The sequence below is a fragment of the Ranitomeya imitator genome, chromosome 2, assembly GCF_032444005.1.
Source record: "Ranitomeya imitator isolate aRanImi1 chromosome 2, aRanImi1.pri, whole genome shotgun sequence".
NCBI classification, from domain to species: domain Eukaryota; kingdom Metazoa; phylum Chordata; class Amphibia; order Anura; family Dendrobatidae; genus Ranitomeya; species Ranitomeya imitator.
In genome coordinates, this window is record NC_091283.1 from 158,692,586 (window position 1) to 158,718,177 (window position 25,592).

The 25,592-nt window shown below is 48.3% G+C and overlaps 1 protein-coding gene across 1 annotated transcript in view; it reads right to left on the reverse strand.

Moving 5' to 3' along the window:
• Positions 1 to 651: 651 nt before the first annotated feature.
• NPDC1 (neural proliferation, differentiation and control 1) overlaps positions 652 to 25,592 on the reverse strand; it is a 124,473-nt gene continuing 99,532 nt past the window's right edge. Inside the window, exons 5-9 of the mRNA XM_069747629.1 lie at positions 23,188 to 23,254; positions 22,758 to 22,842; positions 17,653 to 17,732; positions 17,456 to 17,555; positions 652 to 840 (exon numbers count right to left, since the gene is read on the reverse strand). Coding sequence (XP_069603730.1) covers positions 766 to 840; positions 17,456 to 17,555; positions 17,653 to 17,732; positions 22,758 to 22,842; positions 23,188 to 23,254 — 407 coding nt within the window. The 3' untranslated portion in view covers positions 652 to 765. The remainder of the gene's footprint in view (positions 841 to 17,455; positions 17,556 to 17,652; positions 17,733 to 22,757; positions 22,843 to 23,187; positions 23,255 to 25,592) is intronic.

The window sequence follows — 25,592 nt, forward strand, 5'->3', positions numbered from 1 at the left end:
TTCTGCACTGTTCCATTAGGATATATCTGCACTGAACATCTTCAAGGGAGACCAGACAAAATGGAGCTACTCCTTTAAGGGAGATTACACCATTAAGGTCTAGCACTATCTTCTCTTTCTGAAACAAAATCAATCATTTTTTTTTTTCAGGATATATGTCCGACTTGTAATGTTTGTACAAAACAAACAGCATAAACCAGAAGGGAGTATGGCTGGAAATGTAGGCGAGTAACGGATACATAATATATATATATATATATATATATATATATATATATATATATATATATATATATATATATATATATATATATATCTATCTATGGGGGTTACAGAACAATAGTAAGTCTATAAAAGTGCAAATGTTTCAGGAAGTAATCATCTTTAGCTTCAGACGAATGAACTGATAGAAATGACAAGCTGTCGTGCTCCAGACTGGCTCTGTGCACTCATAGGAACACGTAGTTCTAGTCGGAGGTGGTCTTCTAGCTCGCTCGCTCGCTCGCTGCGGTGATGATCCCACCTTCCTCGCAGAAGTGTAAAGTGAAAGACAGAGGCTGGAGAACCAGGACGATGCTTGTTTAACAGTCTTGCTTTCAACACCGCTGGAAAATCTTTTTTTTTTGCAAATTAAAAAACAAAAACAAAAAGAAAACAAACACGTGATCATACTCTGGAAAAAGTTTCCGGACTGATTCACGTCTTGAGCTGATTTCTTTCTGGAGTTGGGTTTTGGTTTGAATATGAGTCTGCAAGCGGAGGCGGCTAATGATGCCTGTGGGTCGGGTGGTGGAGAGAAGAGTCGTCAAAGAGAGGATTTTTTACCTCCATTTCTCCGGTCTGAAAAAGAAATATAAAAAATATATTAGGTGGTACACAACCCCATACAGTCACTAAGCAGTCACACTACATAGGAGAATAGCAGCGCCATATATAACACTCGCTAGAGTAAACCTTTTTTGCAGTTATCCATTTTCATTTTTGTGCTTTAATTTTTAAAGCTTCTTCCAAAATCCATTTTTTTTCCCCGTTATGAATATTTGTTTTTTTTGCTGAATAACACCATTCACTTTATTGGCTAATGTAGTGAAGAATGGAAAAAAGATCCCAAGTATGATGAAATGGAGAATAATAAAAACAGCGCAATGCGGCCATTGTCTTCTGGTTGGTAGGATAAAGGCCCCTTCACATTAAGCGACGCTGCAGCGATACCGACAACGATCCGGATCGCTGCAGCGTCGCTGTTTGGTCGCTGGAGAGCTGTCACACAGACCGCTCTCCAGCGACCAACGATGCCGGTAACCAGGGTAAACATCGGGTAACTAAGCGCAGGGCCGCGCTTAGTAACCTGATGTTTACCCTGGTTACCATGCTAAAAGTAAAAAAAAAACAAACACTAGATACTTACCTAACGCTGTCTGTCCTCGAGCGCTGTGCTCTGCTTCTCTGCTCTCCTCCTGTACTGGCTGTGAGCCGGAAAGCAGAGCGGTGACGTCACCGCTCTGCTTTCCGGCTCACAGCCAGTACAGGAGGAGTGCAGAGCACAGCGCTGGAGGACAGACAGCGTTAGGTAAGTATCTAGTGTTTGTTTTTTTTTACTTTTAGCATGGTAACCAGGGTAAACATCGGGTTACTAAGCGCGGCCCTGCGCTTAGTTACCCGATGTTTACCCTGGTTACCAGTGAAGACATCGCTGGATCGGTGTCACACACGCCGATCCAGCGATGTCAGCAGGAGTCCAGCGACGAAATAAAGTTCTGGACTTTATTCAGCGACCAACGATCTCCCAGCAGGGGCCTGATCGTTGGTCGCTGTCACACATAACGATTTCATTAACGATATCGTTGCTACGTCACAAATAGCAACGATATCGTTAACAATATCGTTATGTGTGAAGGTACCTTAAGGGGCTGATGGAGCACATCGACAAACGCACCATTTAAATCTGTCTGAGTGACAGACCCAGCCCATTTTGACCTTAATGACCCGGCCATTTGTTGCAATTCTGACCAGTATCCCTTTATGAGGCAATAACTCAAGAACGCTTCAACGGATCCTAGTGATTCTGAGAATGTTTTTTTGTGACATATTGGGCTCCATGTTAGTGGTAAATTTAGATCGATAATTTTTGCGTTCATTAGTGAAAAAAACGGAAATTTGGCAAAAATTTCGCAATTTTCAAATTTTGAATTTTTATTCTGTTAAACCAGAGAGTTATGTGACACAAAATAGTTAATAAATAACATTTCTCACATGTCTACCTTACATCAGCACAATTTTGGAAACAATTTTTTTTCCCTAGGACGTTATAGGAGTTAAAATTTGACCAGCAATTTCTCGTTTTTACAACAAAATTTACAAAACCATTTTTTTTTTTAGGGACCACCTCACATTTGAAGTCAGTTTGAGGGGTCTATATGGCTGAAAATACCCAAGTGACACCATTCTAAAAACTGCACCCCTCAAGGTGCTCAAAACCACATTCAAGAAGTTTATTAACCCTTCAGGTGCTTCACAGCAGCAGAAGCAACATGGAAGGAAAAAAACGAACATTTAACTTTTTAGTCACAAAAATTATCTTTTACAATTTTTTTTATTTTCCCAAGGGTAAAAGGAGAAGCTGGACCCTGAAAGTTGTTGTACAATTTGTCCTGAGTACGCCGATACCCCAAAATGTGAGGGTCAACCACTGTTTGGGCGCAAGACAGAAGGGAAGGAGCGCCATTTGACTTTTTGAATTAAAAATTGGCTCCAATCTTTAGCGGACACCATGTCGCGTTTGGAGAGCCCCTGTATGCCTAAAGATTAGAGCTCCCCCACAAGTGACCCCATTTTGGAAACTAGACCCCCCCAAGGAACTTATCTAGATGCATAGTGAGCACTTTGAACCCTCAGGTGCTTCACAAATTGAACCGTAAAAATGAAAAAGTACTCCCCCCCCCCCCCCCCACAACAAATTTCTTTCACCCTCAATTTTTTCATTTTCACATGGGCAACAGGATAAAATGGATCATAAAATTTGTTGGCCAATTTCTCCTGAGTACACCAATACCTCACATGTGGGGGTTAACCACTGTTTGGGCACATGGCAAGGCTCGGAAGGGAAGGAGCGCCATTTGACTTTTTGAATGAAAAATTAGCTCCAATCATTAGTGGACACCATGTCGCGTTTGGAGAGTCCCTGTGTGCCTAAACATTGGAGCTCCCCCACAAGTCACTCCATTTTGGAAACTAGACCCCCAAGGAACTTACCTAGATGCATAGTGAGCACTCTGAACCCTCAAGTGCTTCACAAAAGTTTATAACACAGAGACGTGAAAATAAAAAATCATTTTTTTCCCCACAAAAATAATTTTTTAGCCCCCATTTTTTTATTTTCCCAAGGGTAACAGGAAAAATTGCACAACAACTTTGGGGGTCTAATTTCTCCTGAGTGTGCTTATTCCCCATCTGTGTGGGCAAACCACTGTTTCGGCGCACATCGGGGCTCGGAAGGGAGGGAGCACCATTTGACTTTTTGAACGCAACATTGGCTGGAATCAATGGTAGTGCCATGTCACGTCTGGAGACCCCTGATGTGTCTAAACAGTGGAAACCCCTCAATTCTAACTCCAACACTAACCCCAACACACCCCTAACCCTATTCCCAACTCCAACCATAACCCTAATCACAACCCTAACCCCAACACACCCCTAACCACAACCCTAACCCCAACACATCCCTAACCCTAATCCCCAAAAGACAGCGTGAGCACTCAGCTGTGATCGGAGGTATAAAGTTTACCTCCGGTCTCTGGTGTCAGCTGATGGGACTACAGCTCCCATCAGCTGACACCTGATGCAGCTAGTAAGTGAGAGCAGGAGCAGAGGATGGGAGTATTCATCAGCTGCTCCTGCGCTGTAAATAATTAAAAAAAAACAAAACAACAACCTGAGTTCCCCTGTATTTTTGATAACCAGCCAGGCAAAACTCACAGCTGAGGAATGCAACCCTCAGCTGTCAGCAAGGCAGGTTATCAAGAATAGAGGGGTTCTCACTCTGTATTTTTTCATTATTTAAATAAATAATAAAAAGAAAAATGGCATGAGGTCCCCCCCCCCCCTTTTTTGACAACCAGCCTTGCTAAAGCAGACAGCTGGGGGGCTGGTAAGGGGCCATGGGATATTGCCCCCCCAGCCTAAAAATAGCAGCCCGCAGCCGCCGAGAAAAGGCACATCTAATACTAGATTATTCTGCTTTGCCCGGCTCTTCCCACTTGCCCTGTACAGGTGGCAAGTGGGGCTCATATTTGTGGGGTTGATGTTACCTTTGTATTGTCCGGTGACATCAAGCCCACGGCTTAGTAATGGAGAAGTGTCTATAAGACACCTATCCATAACTAATCCTAAAGTTGTATGGTAAATAAAGACACAGCCAGAATAAAGTCTTTTATTAGAAATAAGACTAAACAAAGTTTTCCTTTTTCATTTAAAAATAACAAAATACAGTTATATTCACCTAACGCCTCATGCCACTGAAGCCCTTGTTCTCTTGTAATAAAACTAAAGGTACCGTCACACATAGCGACGCTGCAGCGATACCGACAACGATCCGGATCGCTGCAGCGTCGCTGTTTGGTCGCTGGAGAGCTGTCACACAGACAGCTCTCCAGCGACCAACGATCCCGAGGTCCCCGGTAACCAGGGTAAACATCGGGTAACTAAGCGCAGGGCCGCGCTTAGTAACCCGATGTTTACCCTGGTTACCATCCTAAAAAGTAAAAAAACAAACGCTACATACTTACCTACCGCTGTCTGTCCTCGGCGCTCTGCTTCTCTGGTCTGGCTGTGAGCTCCGGGCAGCCAGAAAGCAGAGCGGTGACGTCACCGCTCTGCTTTCCGGCTGACCGACGCTCACAGCCAGTACAGGAGGAGAGCAGAGCACAGCGCTGGAGGACAGACGGCTGTAGGTAAGTATGTAGTGTTAGTTTTTTTTACTTTTAGGATGGTAACCAGGGTAAACATCGGGTTACTAAGCGCGGCCCTGCGCTTAGTTACCCGATGTTTACCCTGGTTACCAGTGAAGACATCGCTGAATCGGTGTCACACACGCCGATTCAGCGATGTCTGCGGGGAGTCCAGCGACCAAATAAAGTTCTGGACTTTCTTCCCCGACCAGCGATCTCCCAGCAGGGGCCTGATCACTGCTGCCTGTCACACTGGACGATATCGCTAGCGAGGACGCTGCAACGTCACGGATCGCTAGCGATATCGTCTAGTGTGACGGTACCTTAAAGTTAAAAAAACAACAATATCCCTCACGTCTCGGTCGTTCTGTCCCATGCCATAATGCATGTCTGGGGGATAATTATTTTTCAACCTGAACAGTGCCAAGATGCGACCGTCCAGGCTGAGAACCACTGGTGACTGAACTGCTGCAAGAAGCCCCTCCAAGGCCCCTTACCAGCCTGAGAACAGCAGCTCCCAGCTGTGAGCTTTAGCAAGGCTGGTTAAAAAAAAACTGTGTGGGGTCCACCTCCATTTTTTTACAAAGTATTTATTTAAATAATTAAAAATAAGGCATGGGGACCCCTCTATTCTTGATGACCAGCCTTGCTGAGGCTGACAGCGGAGGGTTGCAGCCCCCAGCTTTGAGTTTTTCCTGGCCCGTTATCAAAAATACAGGGGAACCCACCCAGTTTTTTTTCCCATTTATTTATTTATTTATAGCGCAGGCGGCGATTGGTGAATACTCCCAATCGCTCCTGCTCTCGCTGTTATTAGCGGCAGCTGGTGTAGGCTGGTCTCAAAAGCCGTCGGCTGGTGTCATTGTTCTCACTTGAATACAACTCATCACTCTCCCCTGCTAATGCTGATTGTCGGCAGAGCAGGGGAGAATGATGAGTGGTGTCTTCAGCACCTGGAGTGGGGAACAGTGATTACTGTAGCATTTCTTCCCTGGCGCCCATCTGTGTGGTACTGATACAGCACAAGGGAGGCAAAAGGTTGCCACACGTGTGTTGCAAGTATTACACACACGGACACTGACATCTCCGGTACCGTTTTGACATTAGAAAATTTCCCACGAAGCTCGCGCTAACGTCAGATACAGTAGGTGAAGTGAGTTAATTGGCTGTGAACTCCCAGGACCTTTCTGAAGGCATCAGACAGGTCCTATAAGTTCACCGCGAGATACTGGGCAGCAGTAGCAGACGGTGCTCAGTGTCTCTGCTGTATGACAGGCTAAATGGCTAGACCAGTCGTGGGACAAATGGATTATCATCATCTCTGCGGAAAGCTGAGTAATATTATTGTCTATTTTTTTTAATCTTTTGCAGAGGACGAGTGTGTCGGGGGAACGGGAAAAGTCGTAAGTATGGTTCCATTGAGATTATTAAAGAACTTTGTTATTCTTCCAATTAAAGCACTTTTTTCTGGGTGTCTGTGTTTTCATACAATCTATGGGGTTAGTAATGGGGCATCATATTGACGCCTCTCCAGTACTAACCTCGGGGCTTGATGTCACCTGACGATACAAAGGTGACATCAACCCACCCAACTAACACCCCACTTGCCACCACTACAGGACAAGTGGGAAGGGCGAGGCTAAGAGCCAGAATTGGCAGATCTTAGAGATGCACCTTTTCTGGGGCGACAGAGCTGATGTTTTTAGCCTGGGGATTAGGTGCCAGTATCCTTGGACGCAGCTGTCTGAATAGCCTTTGCTGGCTATTAATTATAGGGGGGACCCTACATCATTTTTTTTAGGGTCCCCAATTTTAATAGCCAATAAAGGCTAAGTATACAGTTATGAACATATATTAATAGCCTGGGAAGATCCATGGGTATTACCCAATTCCCAGGCTATAAACATCTGCCCCCAGCGGTCGGCTTTCCCTCTGCTGGTTACGAAAATTATGCGGGAGCCTTCACCATTGTTTTCAGAAAAAAAATCTTTAATTAAATACATGTACAATAAGCTGCACACACACTGTACTAATTGTATTTGTCACTGATACCTATTATTTGTGTATTTACTGTATGTAACCCCCCCCATATTTTTACCATATGCTTTGGCAATGCTAACATGTACTTAGTCCTGCCAATAAAGCTCATTTGAATTGAATTGAGAGAGGGGAGAGGGGAGAGAGGGGGGAGAGGGGAGAGAGGGGGGAGAGGGGGGAGAGGGGGGAGAGGGGAGAGAGGGGAGAGAGGGGGGAGAGGGGAGAGAGGGGAGAGAGGGGAGAGAGGGGGCAGAGGGGGAAGAGGGAAGAGGGGAGAGGGGGAAGAGGGGAGAGGGGGGAGAGAGGGGGTAGAGGGGGGAGAGAGGAGAGGGGAGAGAGGGGAGAGAGGGGAGAGAGGGGGGAGAGGGGAGAGAGGGGGGAGAGGGGAGAGAGGGGGGAGAGGGGGGAGAGGGGAGAGAGGGGGGAGAGGGGAGAGAGGGGGGAGAGGGGAGAGAGGGGAGAGAGGGGGCAGAGGGGGAAGAGGGGAGAGGGGGGAGAGGGGGAAGAGGGGAGAGGGGGAAGAGGGGAGAGGGGGGAGAGAGGGGGTAGAGGGGGGAGAGAGGAGAGGGGAGAGAGGGGAGAGAGGGGAGAGAGGGGAGAGAGGGGGCAGAGGGGGAAGAGGGGGAAGAGGGGAGAGGGGGAAGAGGGGAGAGGGGAGAGAGAGGGGGTAGAGGGGGGAGAGGGGAGAGGGGAGAGGGGAGAGAGGGGGGAGAGGGGAGAGAGACGAGAGAGGGGAGAGAGACGAGAGACGGGAGAGAGACGAGAGAGAGGGGAGAGACGAGAGAGAGGGGAGAGACGGCAGAGAGGGGAGAGACGGGAGAGAGGGGAGAGACGGGAGAGAGGGGAGAGACGGGAGAGAGGGGAGAGTGGAGAGAGGGGAGAGTGGAGAGAGGGGAGAGTGGAGAGAGGGGAGAGTGGAGAGAGGAGAGAGTGGAGAGAGTGGAGAGAGTGGAGAGAGGGGAGAGTGGAGAGAGTGGAGAGAGTGGAGAGAGGGGAGAGAGGGGAGAGAGGGGAGAGTGGAGAGAGGGGACAGTGGAGAGAGTGGAGAGAGGGGAGAGGGGAGAGAGGGGAGAGAGGGGAGAGAGGGGAGAGTGGAGAGAGGGGAGAGTGGAGAGAGTGGAGAGAGGGGAGAGGGGAGAGAGTGGAGAGAGTGGAGAGAGGGGAGAGAGGGGAGAGAGGGGAGAGTGGGGAGAGGGGAGAGTGGGGAGAGGGGAGAGGGGAGAGTGGGGAGAGGGGAGAGTGGGGAGAGGGGAGAGTGGGGAGAGGGGAGAGTGGGGAGAGGGGAGAGTGGGGAGAGGGGAGAGTGGGGAGAGTGGAGAGAGGAGAGAGTGGAGAGAGTGGAGAGAGGGGAGAGGGGAGAGAGTGGGGAGAGTGGAGAGAGAGGAGAGTGGAGAGAGAGGAGAGTGGAGAGAGAGGAGAGTGGAGAGAGAGGAGAGTGGAGAGAGAGGAGAGTGGAGAGAGGGGAGAGGGGAGAGTGGAGAGAGGAGAGTGGAGAGAGGGGAGAGTGGAGAGAGTGGAGAGAGAGGAGAGAGGAGAGTGGAGAGAGAGGAGAGTGGAGAGAGAGGAGAGTGGGGAGAGAGGAGAGTGGAGAGAGAGGAGAGTGGGGAGAGAGGAGAGTGGAGAGTGAGGAGAGTGGGGAGAGAGGAGAGTGAGGAGAGAGGAGAGTGAGGAGAGTGGAGAGAGAGGAGAGTGGGGAGAGTGGAGAGAGTGGAGAGAGGGGAGAGTGGAGAGAGTGGAGAGAGTGGAGAGAGTGGAGAGAGTGGAGAGAGTGGAGAGTGGGGAGAGTGGAGAGAGGGGAGAGTGGAGAGAGGGGAGAGAGGGGAGAGTGGAGAGAGGGGAGAGAGGGGAGAGTGGAGAGAGGGGAGAGTGGAGAGAGTGGAGAGAGTGGAGAGAGTGGAGAGTGGAGAGAGAGGAGAGTGGAGAGAGTGGAGAGTGGAGAGAGGAGAGAGAGGAGAGTGGAGAGGGGAGAGGTGAGAGAGGGGAGGAGAGGGGAGAGAGGGGTAAGAGGTGAGAGGGGAGAGGAGAGTGGAGAGAGAGAGGGGAGAGGAGAGTGGAGAGAGAGGAGAGAAGAGGGGAGAGAGGAGAGGAGAGTGGAGAAAGAGCCCGATATGTCATGGACTCCTATACCCCACCCTGGAAACATCCCCTATCCTCTAAAAGGAATTTGATATTCCCTGGACCTCTATATGCCCCCCCCTCCCCCACCCCTGTATTTTTACCATATGCTTTGGCAATGCTAACATGTACTTAGTCCTGCCAATAAAGCTCATTTGAATTTGAATTTGAGAGGAGGGAGAGGGGAGGAGAAGAGGGGAGAGAGGTGAGAGAGGAGGGAGAGAGGGGAGAGAGAGGAGGAGAAGGGAGAGCGGAGAGGGGAGAGGAGAGGGGGGAGAGAGGGGTGAGAGGAGGAGAGGGGTGAGAGAAGGGAGATGGGAGAGGAGAGAGGTGAGGGGAGAGAGGAGAGGTGAGAGGAGAGGGAGGAGAGGTGAGAGGAGAGGGAGGAGAGGTGAGAGGAGAGGGGGGAGAGAGGGGAGAGGGGAGGAGAGGGGAGAGGAGAGAGGTGAGGGGAGAGAGGAGAGGTGAGAGAGGGGAGAGGTGAGAGAGGAGAGGAGAGGGGAGGTGAGAGAGGGGAGAGGTGAGAGAGGAGAGAGGAGGAGAGGGGTGAGAGAGGGGAGAGGTGAGAGGAGAGGGGTGAGAGAGGGGAGAGGTGAGAGGAGAGGGGAGAGGAGAGGGGAGAGGAGAGGGGAGAGGGGTGAGAGAGGGGAGAGGGGAGAGGAGAGAGGGGAGGAGAGGGGAGGGGAGAGAGGAGAGGTGAGAGAGGGGAGGAGAGGGGAGGGGAGATGAGAGAGGAGGGGAGAGAGGAGGAGAGGGGTGAGAGAGGGGAGAGGAGAGAGGAGAGGGGTGAGAGAGGGGAGAGAGGAGAGGAGAGGAGAGAGGGGAGGAGAGAGGGGAGGAGAGAGAGGAGAGAGGGGAGAGAGAAGAGGGGAGAGAGGAGAGGGGAGAGAGGAGGAGAGGGGGGAGAGAGGGGAGAGGAGAGAGGTGAGGGGAGAGAGGAGAGGTGAGAGAGGGGAGAGGTGAGAGAGGGGAGAGGTGAGAGAGGAGAGGAGAGGTGAGAGAGGAGAGAGGAGGAGAGGGGTGAGAGAGGGGAGAGGGGAGAGGTGAGAGGAGAGGGGTGAGAGAGGGGAGAGGGGAGAGGTGAGAGGAGAGGGGTGAGAGAGGGGAGAGGGGAGAGGAGAGGGGAGAGGAGAGGGGTGAGAGAGGGGAGAGGGGAGAGGAGAGAGGGGAGGAGAGGGGAGGAGAGGGGAGGGGAGAGGAGAGGGGAGGGGAGAGAGGAGAGGGGAGGGGAAAGAGGAGAGGTGAGAGAGGGGAGGAGAGGGGAGGGGAGAGGAGAGAGGAGGGGAGAGAGGAGGAGAGGGGTGAGAGAGGGGAGAGGTGAGAGGAGAGGGGTGAGAGAGGGGAGAGGTGAGAGGAGAGGGGAGAGGAGAGAGGGGAGGAGAGGAGAGGGGAGGAGAGAGAAGAGAGGGGAGAGGGGAGGAGAGGGGAGAGGTGAGAGGGGGGAGAGAGGAGAGGAGAGGAGAGAGGAGGAGAGGGGTGAGAGAGGGGAGAGAGGAGAGGAGAGGAGAGAGGGGAGGAGAGAGGGGAGGAGAGAGAGGAGAGAGGGGAGAGAGAAGAGGGGAGAGAGAAGAGGGGAGAGAGGAGAGGAGAGAGGGGAGAGGAGAGAGAGGAGAGGTGAGGGGAGAGAGGAGAGGGGAGAGGAGAGGTGAGAGGGGAGAGGTGAGAGGAGAGGAGAGAGGGGAGGAGAGAGAGGTGAGAGGAGAGGAGAGAGGGGAGGAGAGAGAGGAGAGAGGGGAGAGAGAAGAGGGGAGAGAGAAGAGGGGAGAGAGGGGAGAGAGAAGAGGGGAGAGAGGAGAGGGGAGAGAGGAGAGGGGAGAGAGGAGAGGTGAGGAGAGGGGAGAGGAGAGGAGGAGAGGGGTGAGAGAGGGGAGAGGTGAGGGGAGGAGAGAGAGGAAAGGGGAGGGGAGAGGTGAGAGAGGAGAGGGGAGGAGAGGGGAGGAGAGAGGGGAGAGGAGAGGGGAGAGGGGAGAGAGGGGAGAGTGGGGAGAGGGGAGAGTGGGGAGAGGGGAGAGTGGGGAGAGGGGAGAGTGGGGAGAGGGGAGAGTGGGGAGAGGGGAGAGTGGGGAGAGGGGAGAGTGGGGAGAGTGGAGAGAGGAGAGAGTGGAGAGAGTGGAGAGAGGGGAGAGGGGAGAGAGTGGGGAGAGTGGAGAGAGAGGAGAGTGGAGAGAGAGGAGAGTGGAGAGAGAGGAGAGTGGAGAGAGAGGAGAGTGGAGAGAGAGGAGAGTGGAGAGAGAGGAGAGTGGAGAGAGGGGAGAGGGGAGAGTGGAGAGAGGAGAGTGGAGAGAGGGGAGAGTGGAGAGAGTGGAGAGAGAGGAGAGTGGAGAGAGAGGAGAGTGGAGAGAGAGGAGAGTGGAGAGAGAGGAGAGTGGGGAGAGAGGAGAGTGGAGAGAGAGGAGAGTGGGGAGAGAGGAGAGTGGAGAGTGAGGAGAGTGGGGAGAGAGGAGAGTGAGGAGAGAGGAGAGTGAGGAGAGTGGAGAGAGAGGAGAGTGGGGAGAGTGGAGAGAGTGGAGAGAGTGGAGAGTGGAGAGAGTGGAGAGAGTGGAGAGAGTGGAGAGAGTGGAGAGTGGAGAGAGTGGAGAGAGTGGAGAGAGGGGAGAGTGGAGAGAGGGGAGAGAGGGGAGAGTGGAGAGAGGGGAGAGAGGGGAGAGTGGAGAGAGGGGAGAGTGGAGAGAGGAGAGAGTGGAGAGAGTGGAGAGTGGAGAGAGAGGAGAGTGGAGAGAGTGGAGAGAGGAGAGAGAGGAGAGTGGAGAGAGGGGAGAGGTGAGAGAGGGGAGGAGAGGGGAGAGAGGGGTAAGAGGTGAGAGGGGAGAGGAGAGTGGAGAGAGAGAGGGGAGAGGAGAGTGGAGAGAGAGGAGAGAAGAGGGGAGAGAGGAGAGGAGAGTGGAGAAAGAGCCCGATATGTCATGGACTCCTATACCCCACCCTGGAAACATCCCCTATCCTCTAAAAGGAATTTGATATTCCCTGGACCTCTATATGCCCCCCCCTCCCCCACCCCTGTATTTTTACCATATGCTTTGGCAATGCTAACATGTACTTAGTCCTGCCAATAAAGCTCATTTGAATTTGAATTTGAGAGGAGGGAGAGGGGAGGAGAAGAGGGGAGAGAGGTGAGAGAGGAGAGAGGAGGAGAGGGGTGAGAGAGGGGAGAGGTGAGAGGAGAGGGGTGAGAGAGGGGAGAGGTGAGAGGAGAGGGGAGAGGAGAGGGGAGAGGAGAGGGGAGAGGGGTGAGAGAGGGGAGAGGGGAGAGGAGAGAGGGGAGGAGAGGGGAGGGGAGAGAGGAGAGGTGAGAGAGGGGAGGAGAGGGGAGGGGAGATGAGAGAGGAGGGGAGAGAGGAGGAGAGGGGTGAGAGAGGGGAGAGGAGAGAGGAGAGGGGTGAGAGAGGGGAGAGAGGAGAGGAGAGGAGAGAGGGGAGGAGAGAGGGGAGGAGAGAGAGGAGAGAGGGGAGAGAGAAGAGGGGAGAGAGGAGAGGGGAGAGAGGAGGAGAGGGGGGAGAGAGGGGAGAGGAGAGAGGTGAGGGGAGAGAGGAGAGGTGAGAGAGGGGAGAGGTGAGAGAGGGGAGAGGTGAGAGAGGAGAGGAGAGGTGAGAGAGGAGAGAGGAGGAGAGGGGTGAGAGAGGGGAGAGGGGAGAGGTGAGAGGAGAGGGGTGAGAGAGGGGAGAGGGGAGAGGTGAGAGGAGAGGGGTGAGAGAGGGGAGAGGGGAGAGGAGAGGGAGAGGAGAGGGGTGAGAGAGGGGAGAGGGGAGAGGAGAGAGGGGAGGAGAGGGGAGGAGAGGGGAGGGGAGAGGAGAGGGGAGGGGAGAGAGGAGAGGGGAGGGGAAAGAGGAGAGGTGAGAGAGGGGAGGAGAGGGGAGGGGAGAGGAGAGAGGAGGGGAGAGAGGAGGAGAGGGGTGAGAGGGGAGAGGTGAGAGGAGAGGGTGAGAGAGGGGAGAGGTGAGAGGAGAGGGGAGAGGAGAGAGGGGAGGAGAGGAGAGGGGAGGAGAGAGAAGAGAGGGGAGAGGGGAGGAGAGGGGAGAGGTGAGAGGGGGGAGAGAGGAGAGGAGAGGAGAGAGGAGGAGAGGGGTGAGAGAGGGGAGAGAGGAGAGGAGAGGAGAGAGGGGAGGAGAGAGGGGAGGAGAGAGAGGAGAGAGGGGAGAGAGAAGAGGGGAGAGAGAAGAGGGGAGAGAGGAGAGGAGAGAGGGAGAGGAGAGAGAGGAGAGGTGAGGGGAGAGAGGAGAGGGGAGAGGAGAGGTGAGAGGGGAGAGGTGAGAGGAGAGGAGAGAGGGGAGGAGAGAGAGGTGAGAGGAGAGGAGAGAGGGGAGGAGAGAGAGGAGAGAGGGGAGAGAGAAGAGGGGAGAGAGAAGAGGGGAGAGAGGGGAGAGAGAAGAGGGGAGAGAGGTGAGGAGAGGGGAGAGGAGAGGAGGAGAGGGGTGAGAGAGGGGAGAGGTGAGGGGAGGAGAGAGAGGAAAGGGGAGGGGAGAGGTGAGAGAGGAGAGGGGAGGAGAGGGGAGGAGAGAGGGGAGAGGAGAGGGGAGAGGGGAGAGAGGGGAGAGGGAGAGGGGAGAGAGGGGAGAGAGGAGAGGAGAGGGGAGAGGGGAGGAGAGGGGAGAGAGGAGGGAGAGGGGAGAGAGGAGAGGTGAGAGAGGAGAGGAGATGGAGAGAGAGAGGTGAGAGAGGAGAGGAGAGGGGAGAGAGGGGAGGAGAGGGGAGAGATGGGTGAGAGAGGAGAGTGGAGAGAGGAGAGAGAGGGGAGAGAGGTGAGAGGGGAGAGAGGGAAGAGAGAGGGAAGAGAAAGGAGAGAGCAAGAAACACAAACACAGAGAGAGGGAGAGACAGAGAGGGAGGGAGAGGAAGAGAGACCAGAATGGAAAACACATGCTGTGTTTAAATAAAATGAATCAGTTTCCGGATTCCTTCATTTGATGGATCCGGCGCCGTAGGCTTCCGTTCTAGCAAACGCCGGATGGTGCCGGATCCGTCGCTGTCCGTTTTTCCGACAGACACAAAAAACTTTACTATGACCGCTGTCTCCGGCTACAAAAAAAAACAATTTGACGGATCCGGCAAAAAACAGATGAAACCCGAGGCCATCCGTCGCAATCCCTAATACAAGTCTATGAGGAAAAAAAAAATCGATTTAAATTTCGCCGGATTGTGCCTGACGGCAAAAAACTGATGTGTGAAAGCAGCCTAAGGGCTACAGAGTTGTGGGATATGATCCTCTATGAGACCACCGAGTGTGTGTGTCCATGATTTCTTTGTACACCCCTGGTTTAGGTCTTATAATAATCAGGTTGTGCAGTTGTGCGACGCATGGACATTTTTTGATCATAACTTCCTTAGCTTTTGCACTGAAAATTTCAGCAGCACAATTCTGCAACACACTGCATGTTAAACAGACTGGTAAGAACAGGAATCAACAGCTAATACAGATAAGAATCTCTGGCTGCACAGAATGACAGTTTTCAATGAAAGGGACCCCTGCAGAGTCTTTGTGGCTGTACTGTAACAAGGCTAATGAATAGCATCATTGTTCTTTGAGAGGATCATACTATCATACAACCTGCAAGCAAACAGCAGGGATGGAGCAGGCTGCTGCTACTATCCATAATGTTAGTACACATCAACACAAAACAGCAAGTTATATAATTATCCGGCAGCAGCATGACTATACAACGCGGACTGCAGGCCTGGTAATAGTGGAGAGCCACCCAAACGTAGCATCAGCGACTTTGGCGACATAGGAGTGACTGTCAAATAAGCAGGTGTAAAGGATTTATTATATATAGGAAGCATGCTTTGCCCCCTATTCTTCCTAAATGTTAACGTCTACCCATGTAGAAAGGTAGCAGATGCCCTCTTGATAAAAGGCTCTATATCACTGGCCGATCTCTTGCAGAAGGGATTACATACATATGTTTGAGCAGAGGATGACCACCTATGTGAAGGAACGCGCTTCCACCGCACTGAAAGGATGACCTGACACCAATGCAGGATCCCAAACAGGATTACAAGGCCCTATTAACAAGCTTTCCCTGCTGGACTTCCTGTACTACATGCCCAAATCGCATACATATAGCCTGCTGGAGGCTTTAGGGGCACAGATTTTAAATTCCTGCCCCCAGGATATCCAATATTCATGGTCTGGATACAGACTGGCCACAAGTCTCCTGATTTGATCTTGACAGCCTCATGTATGCCAAACACCCACGGGCGATGGTCTGTACTTGGTCCGTGAATATCCAATGTGTGAAAGGGGTTTAAAAATCAAAACTAAATTTTAATAGGCAACAACCTAACTTAAAAAAAAGTCTGATTAGGAAGATCTGCAATTAACAATTAAGGGTGATCTAGACGAGCCGCTTTGTGCAACGACAGCCATATAGTATCAGTGGTATTATTAACGGTAAGGGTATGTTCACACGTGGCAGATTGGATGCAAACATTTCATGAGCAATGGAGTCTGAAGAAATCTCTGTTCCGACCACTAAAGCAACCTCATTCCGATAAATGGAAGAGATATTCAGTAGCGAGAAAAATCTGCGGCATGTGAACGTACTCCTATTGCGCGCAGACACTGCAGATTCCTCTGCTTGGACTTCCACCACAAAAGAGGACCACATTTCATCCAAATTGAGGAAAAAAAAGTAAATGGAACTGAGACAATTTATATTTACAGTGTCCAGGTATGTCGCAGAATGTCCCCACTGAGCTTAAAGGGAACCTGTCAGGGTCATATTATTCTCTACAACACTTTCAGAGAAAATAAACTTTAAAGATCCGACCTGGGACCGCACCCGGAGATCAGGCGGGCCCAGCACCGAGGCCGGCCGACTCTTGCTAGTACCAGGTGATTGACAGGCCTCTATCGCTTTTATAATCACCTGGAAGAGTCCACTGGGAACAGAGACGACTTGTCTGGTCACCGGACGGCTCTTCAAAGTGTATTTTATCGGAAACACTGTAGTGTTTCAGAAATCTATTCACCTGCCTCAATCATTCAGCCAGGCTGCAATTCTTTATGGGCAGTATGACTCGCCTGACAGGTAGACTTTAATGGAGAAGTGAAAATCAGCAACATGGATGACGAGGACTAAATATCAGCAGAAAGAATCTGCAACTATAAGGGAAAAAAAAAAGAAAATATATATATTAAATAAAGTTTAAATTCTCTGCACGCTCTCTTTCCCTTCGAGCACGTCTATGGCTCTTTTTCTTGGTTCCTTTACTTTAACTATTTGAACCCTTTATTCCACGAGCAATTTCTATTTTTTCTTCTTCTTTCAAGAGCTGTAACTTTTTTTATTTTTCAGGCCGCATAACCGTATAATGTCCGATGCGGCGCAGGTGCGGTGCCGTGTGATTGACTTTCCAAAGCTTGTTTTTTGTGGGACTAGTTGTACTTTTGAATGCCCCCAATCATATTATCATGTGATCCACTGGAAAGGGGGGAACAAATTCCAAGTGCATTGAAATTGCAAGAACAATTTGACAATTGTTTTTATGTCATTTTATTTACCATGTTCACTATGTGGTAAAAATCAACCTGGAAATAGGATTCTCCAGGTCAATATGATTATGCAGATAATAAACCTTTTTTCTTGGTGGAAAACAAAAAATAAAAGTTTAGCTTTGTAAAAAAAAAAAAAAAAAATTCTTGTTTTTTGAGCTTCTATTTTTCAAGACCCCTGTTATAATCGTCTCTTATTAGATTTTATTGCAATGCTGCGGTGGATAAAATGACGTAATTCTGGCATTTTTATTTTTTTCTCGTTACGATGTTTACAGATAATTTATTTTATTAGATCGGATTTTTACGAACGCAGGAATACTTTTTTTATTTTTTAATGGGACAAAAAGTGGGGGGCGATTTGAACTTTCCTTGTTTTGATACTGTTAAAAACTTTTTCTTTTTGCTGCATTTGTTAGTTATCTGATCTCTTGTGCTATACATAGCAGAGCATCAGCAAATCAGGAGAATTGTAATGACAGGGTGTTCAGCTGACGCGACTGTCATGGCAACCCCTCGGTGCCCCTACAATCACGGCAACCCCCTGGTGCACAATAGACGCTGATGAGATTGACGGCAGCAATTAACAGGTTAACAGATATTAGAGGCAGATGATGGCTGATTTAATCAGCCACCATACACCGGGAAAGACGTGGGCTTGGCTTGTGAGCCCGCACCAAAATCAGGGACCCGACATATTAAGTAACAGTACGTCATATGTCAGGAAGGGCTTAAGTGTTTATCGGCTACTTATAAGTTGATGTCTTATGTGTTGCATCGGGTGGGGGTCCTGCAGCAAGGACAGGACATTACAACCACTGCAAATATTTTATAATACATCCCTTTGATGACCAGTAATCACACTTACTGGGGCTAACCCTGGACACTCGTACACTGTGAAGTCTCCATCCTCGTTCTCCTCATCCGACGTGACGGCAGAATCTGGGTGTTTCAATTCATCTTTATTTCTTTAAAAACAATTAGCAAAAAATAAACAAGACAAGACATTAATCTCTTCACATCCTGACTGGGAGCCATGAACACTGAGGCCAGAACAGCACTCACTTCTCCATTGAGATCATCTGCTGCTTCTGGTGCTGGTAATGATACATTTGGGCATTTTGGGCCAATTTCTTGTCACCGGGCTGAAAGCAAAAACAAAGGCAGAATTAGGAAAAAAACAAAAAAACAAACAAACAACAATCTGTCCTCTTCTGCCAATACCAGTCCTATACATAACTCCCCTGAAAGCAGATCTGTCTGGGTAAATGGTGATTCGGCCACAGACACGGGACTGGGCAGATCTCAAAAAGAGGAGTGACAACCTACTTGTAAGCTGCAATGGTCACCAAGCTTTCTCAGGTACAGATATAACTATAAAAATGGCTGACCCGATATGATGAAGGCATGTGATTCTGTAGAATGGCCACTTATGGCGGCAAGTCTACAAAAATTTGAGTTTGACCCACAATTCTGTACATGGATACGTATACTATATGTGGCTCCTAAAGGTAAGGTAGTAGTGAACGGCCTGCCATCATGATCCATCTCGAAGAGGAGCTGGTCAGGGTTGTCTGCTCTTCAAGGTGACGCATTAGCTATTAGAATACGCTCCATGCCACTAATTGAAGACATATCTATAGCTGATGGGATGTATACCATTGGGTCATATGCTGAGGACATGATCATTTTTATGGACCAGGTCAGGGACACTTTACTTCTGGTTATCTCAACTTTTGATACATTTGGTAGATTTTCAAGCCTTTCTATAAACTGGAACAAATCAGTGTTAATGCCTCTCATGCGGGCCCTCTACCCATTTAGAATCTGTGTCACTTTTACCAGTGGTCACAATTTAAATATCTAGCGAACAACATTGATCAAGACAGTAAAAGGATCTCTCTTCTAACATTCTGCCTCTATTAGATGATACCGTAATCTCTGGGGGAAACTACCTTCATTAGTGTCAGGACTGCCAAAATTCAGTCCAAAGTCCTTCTTCACAACATTTAACTCACTAATATCTTCATTTATGTGGGGTAGTTGTCAGGCCAAATTTCAATTATCTACCCTTCAAAGACCCAAAAAAACCTTGGGGGTACAGCTTGGCCAGATTTTTTTCTGTATTGCATAGCACGCCAGCTAAAGGCACTAAATACTTGGATGCTAGATTCTCAATTCACAAATTTGGAGAGTCACTTGGCAGAAGCGACAGGCACTAGCTGTCTACTAGGATTTTTGATGCTTGATAAACCTGACAATCCAAAAATGTTGCCATTGCTCAAGATGGCGCGGTTAGTCTGGAGACAGGCTTGACAAGTGTTAAATTTTACTGATATTTGTGGCACAACCCTTTTACTCTCCATCCTTGGCATCTCACCAATCACCTCAATTTTGGAGCACTTAAAACGTCCTTTTACTTAATGTCGACCTTTATGACCAGAAGATACAATTACCTTTAGATCAGTTGAGAAAAAAATATATTGTGCAGAGATTCCAATATTTTTTTTTTTTAGACATCTTCAATTAAGGTCCACTCTCCAATCACAATTGCATTCACAAAATGCACTGGTAATCTTGTCTACCTTCCCTTTGACTGGTATTCTTAAACCGCAAGGTCTCGTATCAGCGCTGTACATACATGCGATCAATAGGTATTGGTTCTACTGCACTGAAGGTGAAAGGCAAGTGGGAGCTGCTTATTCCCTCTATTGATGGGGAGGACTGGGAGGACATCTTGGAATCCACTCTTTATGTCTCTGCTTCAGTGAACAATAAAATGACTAAAATTATACATTATTCACCAAGCCTACCTAACCCTATCAAGGTTGTACCGAATGGTCCAATTGTTCTCTTCTTCTGGCAAAGTATAGTCACATTCCTATTTTCCTTGATAAGCATTCCTGGTCTACTAGATCCTAAAATTATATTTGGGCTACTTTAGGAGGAGACATGAAGTCATCATACCAAAATCTTTCTTAGAGAAACTATTTTTGCCAAGAAATTGATAGCTTCATGATGAATGGGTAATTGTCCCAAAACGTTAAGGGCTTGGGTTGATTCCGTAACCACAAAAAACAAATATGAGAAAACAGTGTATCATAATAGAGGATGCCCTCAGAAGTTTGATAAGGTACAGTGGTTTGCGAAAGTATTCACCCCACCCATTTTCTTCTTGACTCGGACCATTTTTCCTTTCCCTGCTGCCGAAAAACATCCCCAGAGCATGATGCTGCCACCACCATGTTTCACTGTGGGGATGGTGTTCTTGCGATGATGAGCTGTGTTGGTCTCAACTGACCACAAGACCTTCCTCCATACATTTGGGGAGTCTCCCATATGTCTTTTGACAAACTCAAAACGAATTTGAAAGTGTGTGTGTGTGTGTGTGTGTAAGTAAAGGCATTTTATACCCACTCCTCCCTAGAGGCCATCTCTATGGAGTGTATGGCTTATTGTGGTCGTATGGACAGATATTCTAATCTATGCTTGGGAACCCTACAGCTGCTTCAGGGTTGCCTTTGGTCTCGTTGCTGCCTCTCTGATTAATGACCTCTTTACCCTGGCTGAGAGTTTTGGTGGGTGGTCCTCTCTTGGAAAGTTTGTTGTGGTACCATGTTCGTTCCATTTGACGATAATGGATTTGATTGTGCTCTGGGGATCATCAGAGATTGTGATATCTTTTCAGAACCCAACCCTGACTTGTACTTCTCAACCACTTTGTCCCTGACTTATTTGGAGATCTCCTTGGTCGTCATGGTGTTGCTTGGTTAGTGGTGCATCTTTTGTTAATAGTGTTGCAGCCTCTGTGGCCTTTCAGAAAAAGGTAAAGTGTATATAGTGACATACAGGTGACACAGATTGCACATGGGGACATCCTGTCACTAAGCATATGACTTATGAAGGGAACTGCTTGCACCAGAAATTTCTAGGGGCTTCATAGCAAAAGGGGTGAATACATATGCCAATTTAATTTATGCTTATATTTTTTTCACTTCCCCAGCTTAGTCTACTTGGTACTGATGCATCACACACAAATCAGATTACAACAATATTTAAACACAGATTGTAATGTAACAAAATAGGTAAAAAGCCAATGGGGTTGAATATTTTAGCAAGCCACTGTATGGGACATATAGAACTCAGGAGAGCATACAGTTTTTCACAACTGAGGTATTATTTATATTATAAGACAGGGTCTGGACGAGGGGTAGGCCCCTGCCTAAGGGGCTACCTCCTGCCTATTGGAGGGAGAAGCACTTTGGTAAAAAAAAAAATGCTGAATGCCTGCAGCCGCCCAGCATCGTCCTGCAGCCGCAGACATTCAGCACTGTGATAGCTGGGGCACAGAGGTGAGTGATGTCGGTCACTGACACTGCTCACCCCTCTCTGTCCTGCGACCCTGCTGTCGCGCACTCCCTGCTCTCAAGTGCATTTGCGTTTGTCAGACAAGAATGCAATTATGCCACCCAGGACAGGTACAAAGGAGATGTAATTCCCCTGCTCTGCCGGGATTTCCAGCAGGATGCAGGCCACATCCGGCCTGCGTCTTGTTGAAGGCACATGCAAGGGAATTTAGATGGCGAGGTGCAGTGACGTCATCGTGCAGTCCAGCGTACACTGCTGCACTTCACAGAAGAAAAAAACCACTGAAAAAATAGTGTACAAGTCCAGAAGTTACATATAAAAATATATATATTTATTTATTTATTTAAACAAACCATACAACATGGACACATACAGCAAGGTAGGGGATGTGAAAACCTCATGAGACCTAAAGAGCCGGCAAGGGTCCCCAGATGGCATAAGTAAAACCACCTCACAAACAGTTGTGGGATGTATAGGTAGGCACACATAAATGATAATGATAACACTCAAAAACAGGGCAAACAGCATATTGCATGATGATACAGGTAAAGTTACAATGCCCAAAGATAGATATACATACAAATAATACAAGTGTACATACCAAAATAAATCAAAGGGACCGCACCAGCTCTAGCCCACCCAGGCTAGACGTGACGGATGCGTCAAAAATAGTGAAAAACGGATGCAACGCATTTAGACGGATCCGCTAGACGGTTCCGTCGAAAAACTGGATCCATTGTTTTACCATCCTTTTTTTGACGGATCTGTTTTCCATGCCTAAAAATGGGAGTCTCCCAAATGTGATTGACTACTGGAAAATAGGGAAACCAATATATTGATTGGCTGGCTGTTTTCAGGCTGGCAGGAGTCTTGCTGGCACATTTGGGGGTGACGCCCCAGGCCAGGTTTATATAGATTTGGGGCCTGTCTGGCCAATTGGCTACAAATTCCTGATTCTGAGCATGCTCAGTGTAAAAAAAAAACGGATTCCAGGATTCCAACGCTGGATTCCGTCATACGACGTGTCACGATGGATCCTGCGTCCATAGGCTTCCATTGTAGTCAACGACATATGCTGCAGGATCCGTCGCGTCACATTTTCCCAACGCAGACAAAAAACGTTACATTGAACGTTTTTTCCAGACGACGGTCCGCCAAAACACGACGGATCCGTCGCATGACGGATCCGTCGCACGACGGATGCGACGTGTGGCCATCCGTCGCTAATAAAGTCTATGGGGAAAAAACGGATCCTGCGGGCACATTTGCAGAATCCGTTTTTTTCCTAAAAAGATGCATTGCAACGGATCTGAAAAGACAGAAGTGTGAAAGAGGCCTTAGTGTTCGATCTGAACAGTTTAGATTCTGAGATGGAACTTCAGGTTTATGATAGAAGAGTATTGTGTATATCGTTTCTATGCTTCAACACAGTCTATGTGCAATTATACATGTACCTGAGCAACTCCTTTATATATACCTTTTAAAGAACAATGCATATTGCTGGACTACAGTTTCCTACTTATGAATAAGTCTTTTGGAATACATGTAATGTTGTGTAATGCAGGGGTGTCAAACTGCATTCCTCGAGGGCCGCAAACCATGCGTGTTTTCAAGATTTCCTTAGCTTTGCACAAGGTGCTGTAATCATTATGTGTGTAGGTGATTAAATTATCACTTGTGCAGCACAAGGAGATCCTGAAAACATGACCCGTTTTTAGCCCTTGAGGATTGCAGTTTGACACCCCTGGTGTAATGGTTTTTAATAAAACGAAAAAAAAAAAAAAGGTTCATCTGCCACCTACCGATGTCTTCTCATATGGCGGTGGCGGCGACTGTTTGAATGCGGGGTAATCTGTCCGTTCTGCCAGCTTCATCTCCTTGCGCATCCTATGAAGTGACAGAACAGGAACACACATGAATGCTGGAGCTAAGGGTTCCAGTCCAGACAAGAGCAACATCAGATCTCACCCAAACACGTTCAACTACAGAAAGACTCTTGACAATCTGACAGACCAGAGTGACAAAACTGATGGTCAGATGAACATACACAGTTATTAGGGTAATGCATGTACAGCAATTCCCTAAAATTTCTGATTACCTAGATCGGGAGTAAACTAGGGAATTACTAGGCAAACAATTGCTTCACGGGAGAATTGCAGAAAGATTTGATACAGTTATATTCCCTTATTGCGGTGTCCAGCACATTGCCTACACCAGCACAGTATACATTACCTGCACCAACATGCGCCAGCAACAATCAAAGCCAGGAGTCCAGCGATTGCACAGGCCACAACCACACCTGCAGGGACACAGAACGTAGAGGGTAAACTATTCTGCAAAAGTGATCATTGCAGGGTGCCATAGCGCAAATGCAACACTTCTTAAAGGGGTTGTCCACCTTTGGAGCATTTTTTTCTTACTTAAATGCATGCTATTGGGACTAAAAATAACTTTGTTTTATGGTTTCATTAATAATTTTGCACGGTTTGCTTCCTATAGCTGCTGTATTACACCATCACCGGCTGCCGAATCAGGTAACGGCAGGTAAGGGGGCGGCCACATTATCTTTATTTTAGCAGACGGGTTGGGAAGATGATTTTGTGGCACTTACTATTGTTCACCTCCTCACAGACTGCAGAGTTCTCTGGTCCATACAATGGCGGCTGCTGGAGGAGCACATGACCAGACCTGGCCATCAGTCTGCTCCAATAGAAAAGCACTTCTCTCATGTGAGGTTTTCTATTGGACAGTCTGATTGACAGGTCTGATGGACAGGTCTGGTCAGGTGCTCCTCCAGCAGCTGCCACTGTATGGACCAGAGAACTCTGCAGTCTGTGAGGAGGAGAGCAATAATCATGTCCCCATCACATCTGAGAAAATAAAGACACTTTCCTTTGGTTATTTACCATGTTCGCTTTATAACTGAGCTGGCAGTATGATTCCCCAGGTCAGTGCCATTACGAAGATAGAAAACAGCTTTAGTTCTTTTTTACACATTGAAAAAAAATTATATTAATATATATATCTACTATATAATTGTGTAAGGGTCACTTCCGTCTTTCTGTCACGGATATTCATTGGTTGCGGCCTCTGTCTGTCATGGAAATACAAATCGCTGATTTGTCGTGGCAAAATGCCCACGACCAATCAGCGACAGGCACAGTCCGGCAGCAACATGGCCGCTCCATCCTCCCGGCAGTCACTCCGTACTCCCCTCCAGTCAGCCCTCTCACAGGGTTAATGGCAGCGCTGGACCGCGTTATGCCGCGGTGTAATGCACTCCATTAACGCTGCTATTAACCCTGTGTGACCAACTTTTTTTTTACTATTGATGATGCGTATGCAGCATCAATAGTAAAAAGATCTAATGTTAAAAATAATAATAATAATAATAAAAAAAAATCATCATATACTCACCTTCCGGCGCCTCTCCCGTTCCTCGCGACGCTCCGGTGACCGGTCCTAGCATTGCGATCTCGCAAGATGCTCGCGAGACCGCAATGCACTCTTAAGACCGGAGCGCGCGAGTAACGTCAGTAAACGCTTCCTGGATCCAGGGGCCAACGGAAGGTGAGTATATAACTATTTTTTATTTTAATTCTTTTTTTTTTTTTTTAACAGGGATATGATGCCCACATTGCTATATACTAAGTGGGCTGTGCTATATACTGCGTGGCTGTTATATACTACGTCGCTGTACTATATAGTACGTGGGCTGTGTTATATACTGCGTGGCCTACGTTATATACTACGTCGCTGTGCTATATACTACGTGGGGTGTGTTATATACTACGTGGGCTGTGTTATATACTACGTGGCTGTGCAATATACTGCGTGGGCTGTGCAATATACTGCGTGGGCTGTGCAATATACTGCGTGGGCTGTGCAATATACTGCGTGGGCTGTGCAATATACTGCGTGGGCTGTATATACTACATCGCTGTAGTATATATACTACCCAATCTGTGCTATATACTACGTAGCTGATGAAGCCACTGCTGTGGCGACACGCGTAGGGTATTCGCTTTCTCTTTGTGCCTGTAGGTGTTATCTTAGGGCTTTTTGCCCGGAGGTGTTATGGGGTTTTTTTTTTGCTTATAATGCATATTTAGGTACATGGTTTACTGATAGTACTATACTGCTACTGGCTTATTTTTAGGTGTGCATTACTGAGTACCATGGGACATAGGGCCTCTATGCTTGTTCTACTTTATACACCTTTTATGCAGTTGGATTCATTCTCCTGTTTGAATTTAGGTACTGTTACCAATGTGTGCGTACCGTATTATGTGCCATATATCTATAGGGCCTTACCACTGAGTTCAGGATCCCATGTCGGCACTCTGTATGCCTTCAGCACATTTTGTATATCTTAGCAGTTTATATACTCAGATAGTGTTGTTTATTTGTGTACTACGTTACGTGCCATCTATCTATGGGGCCTTATTAGTGATCTCAGGATCCCATGTTTAGTACTGTCATACGTTGCATATTTTAGCACATTTCCTGTACCACAGTATATTTTTTCATGTGCAGCTCTATTAGCTATTTAGGCCTTATTTGTGTTATCATGCTTTTTGCACTTTATTAATATGCTGTCCATATAGGTCACTGAGATATATATCTGTATGTGTTCC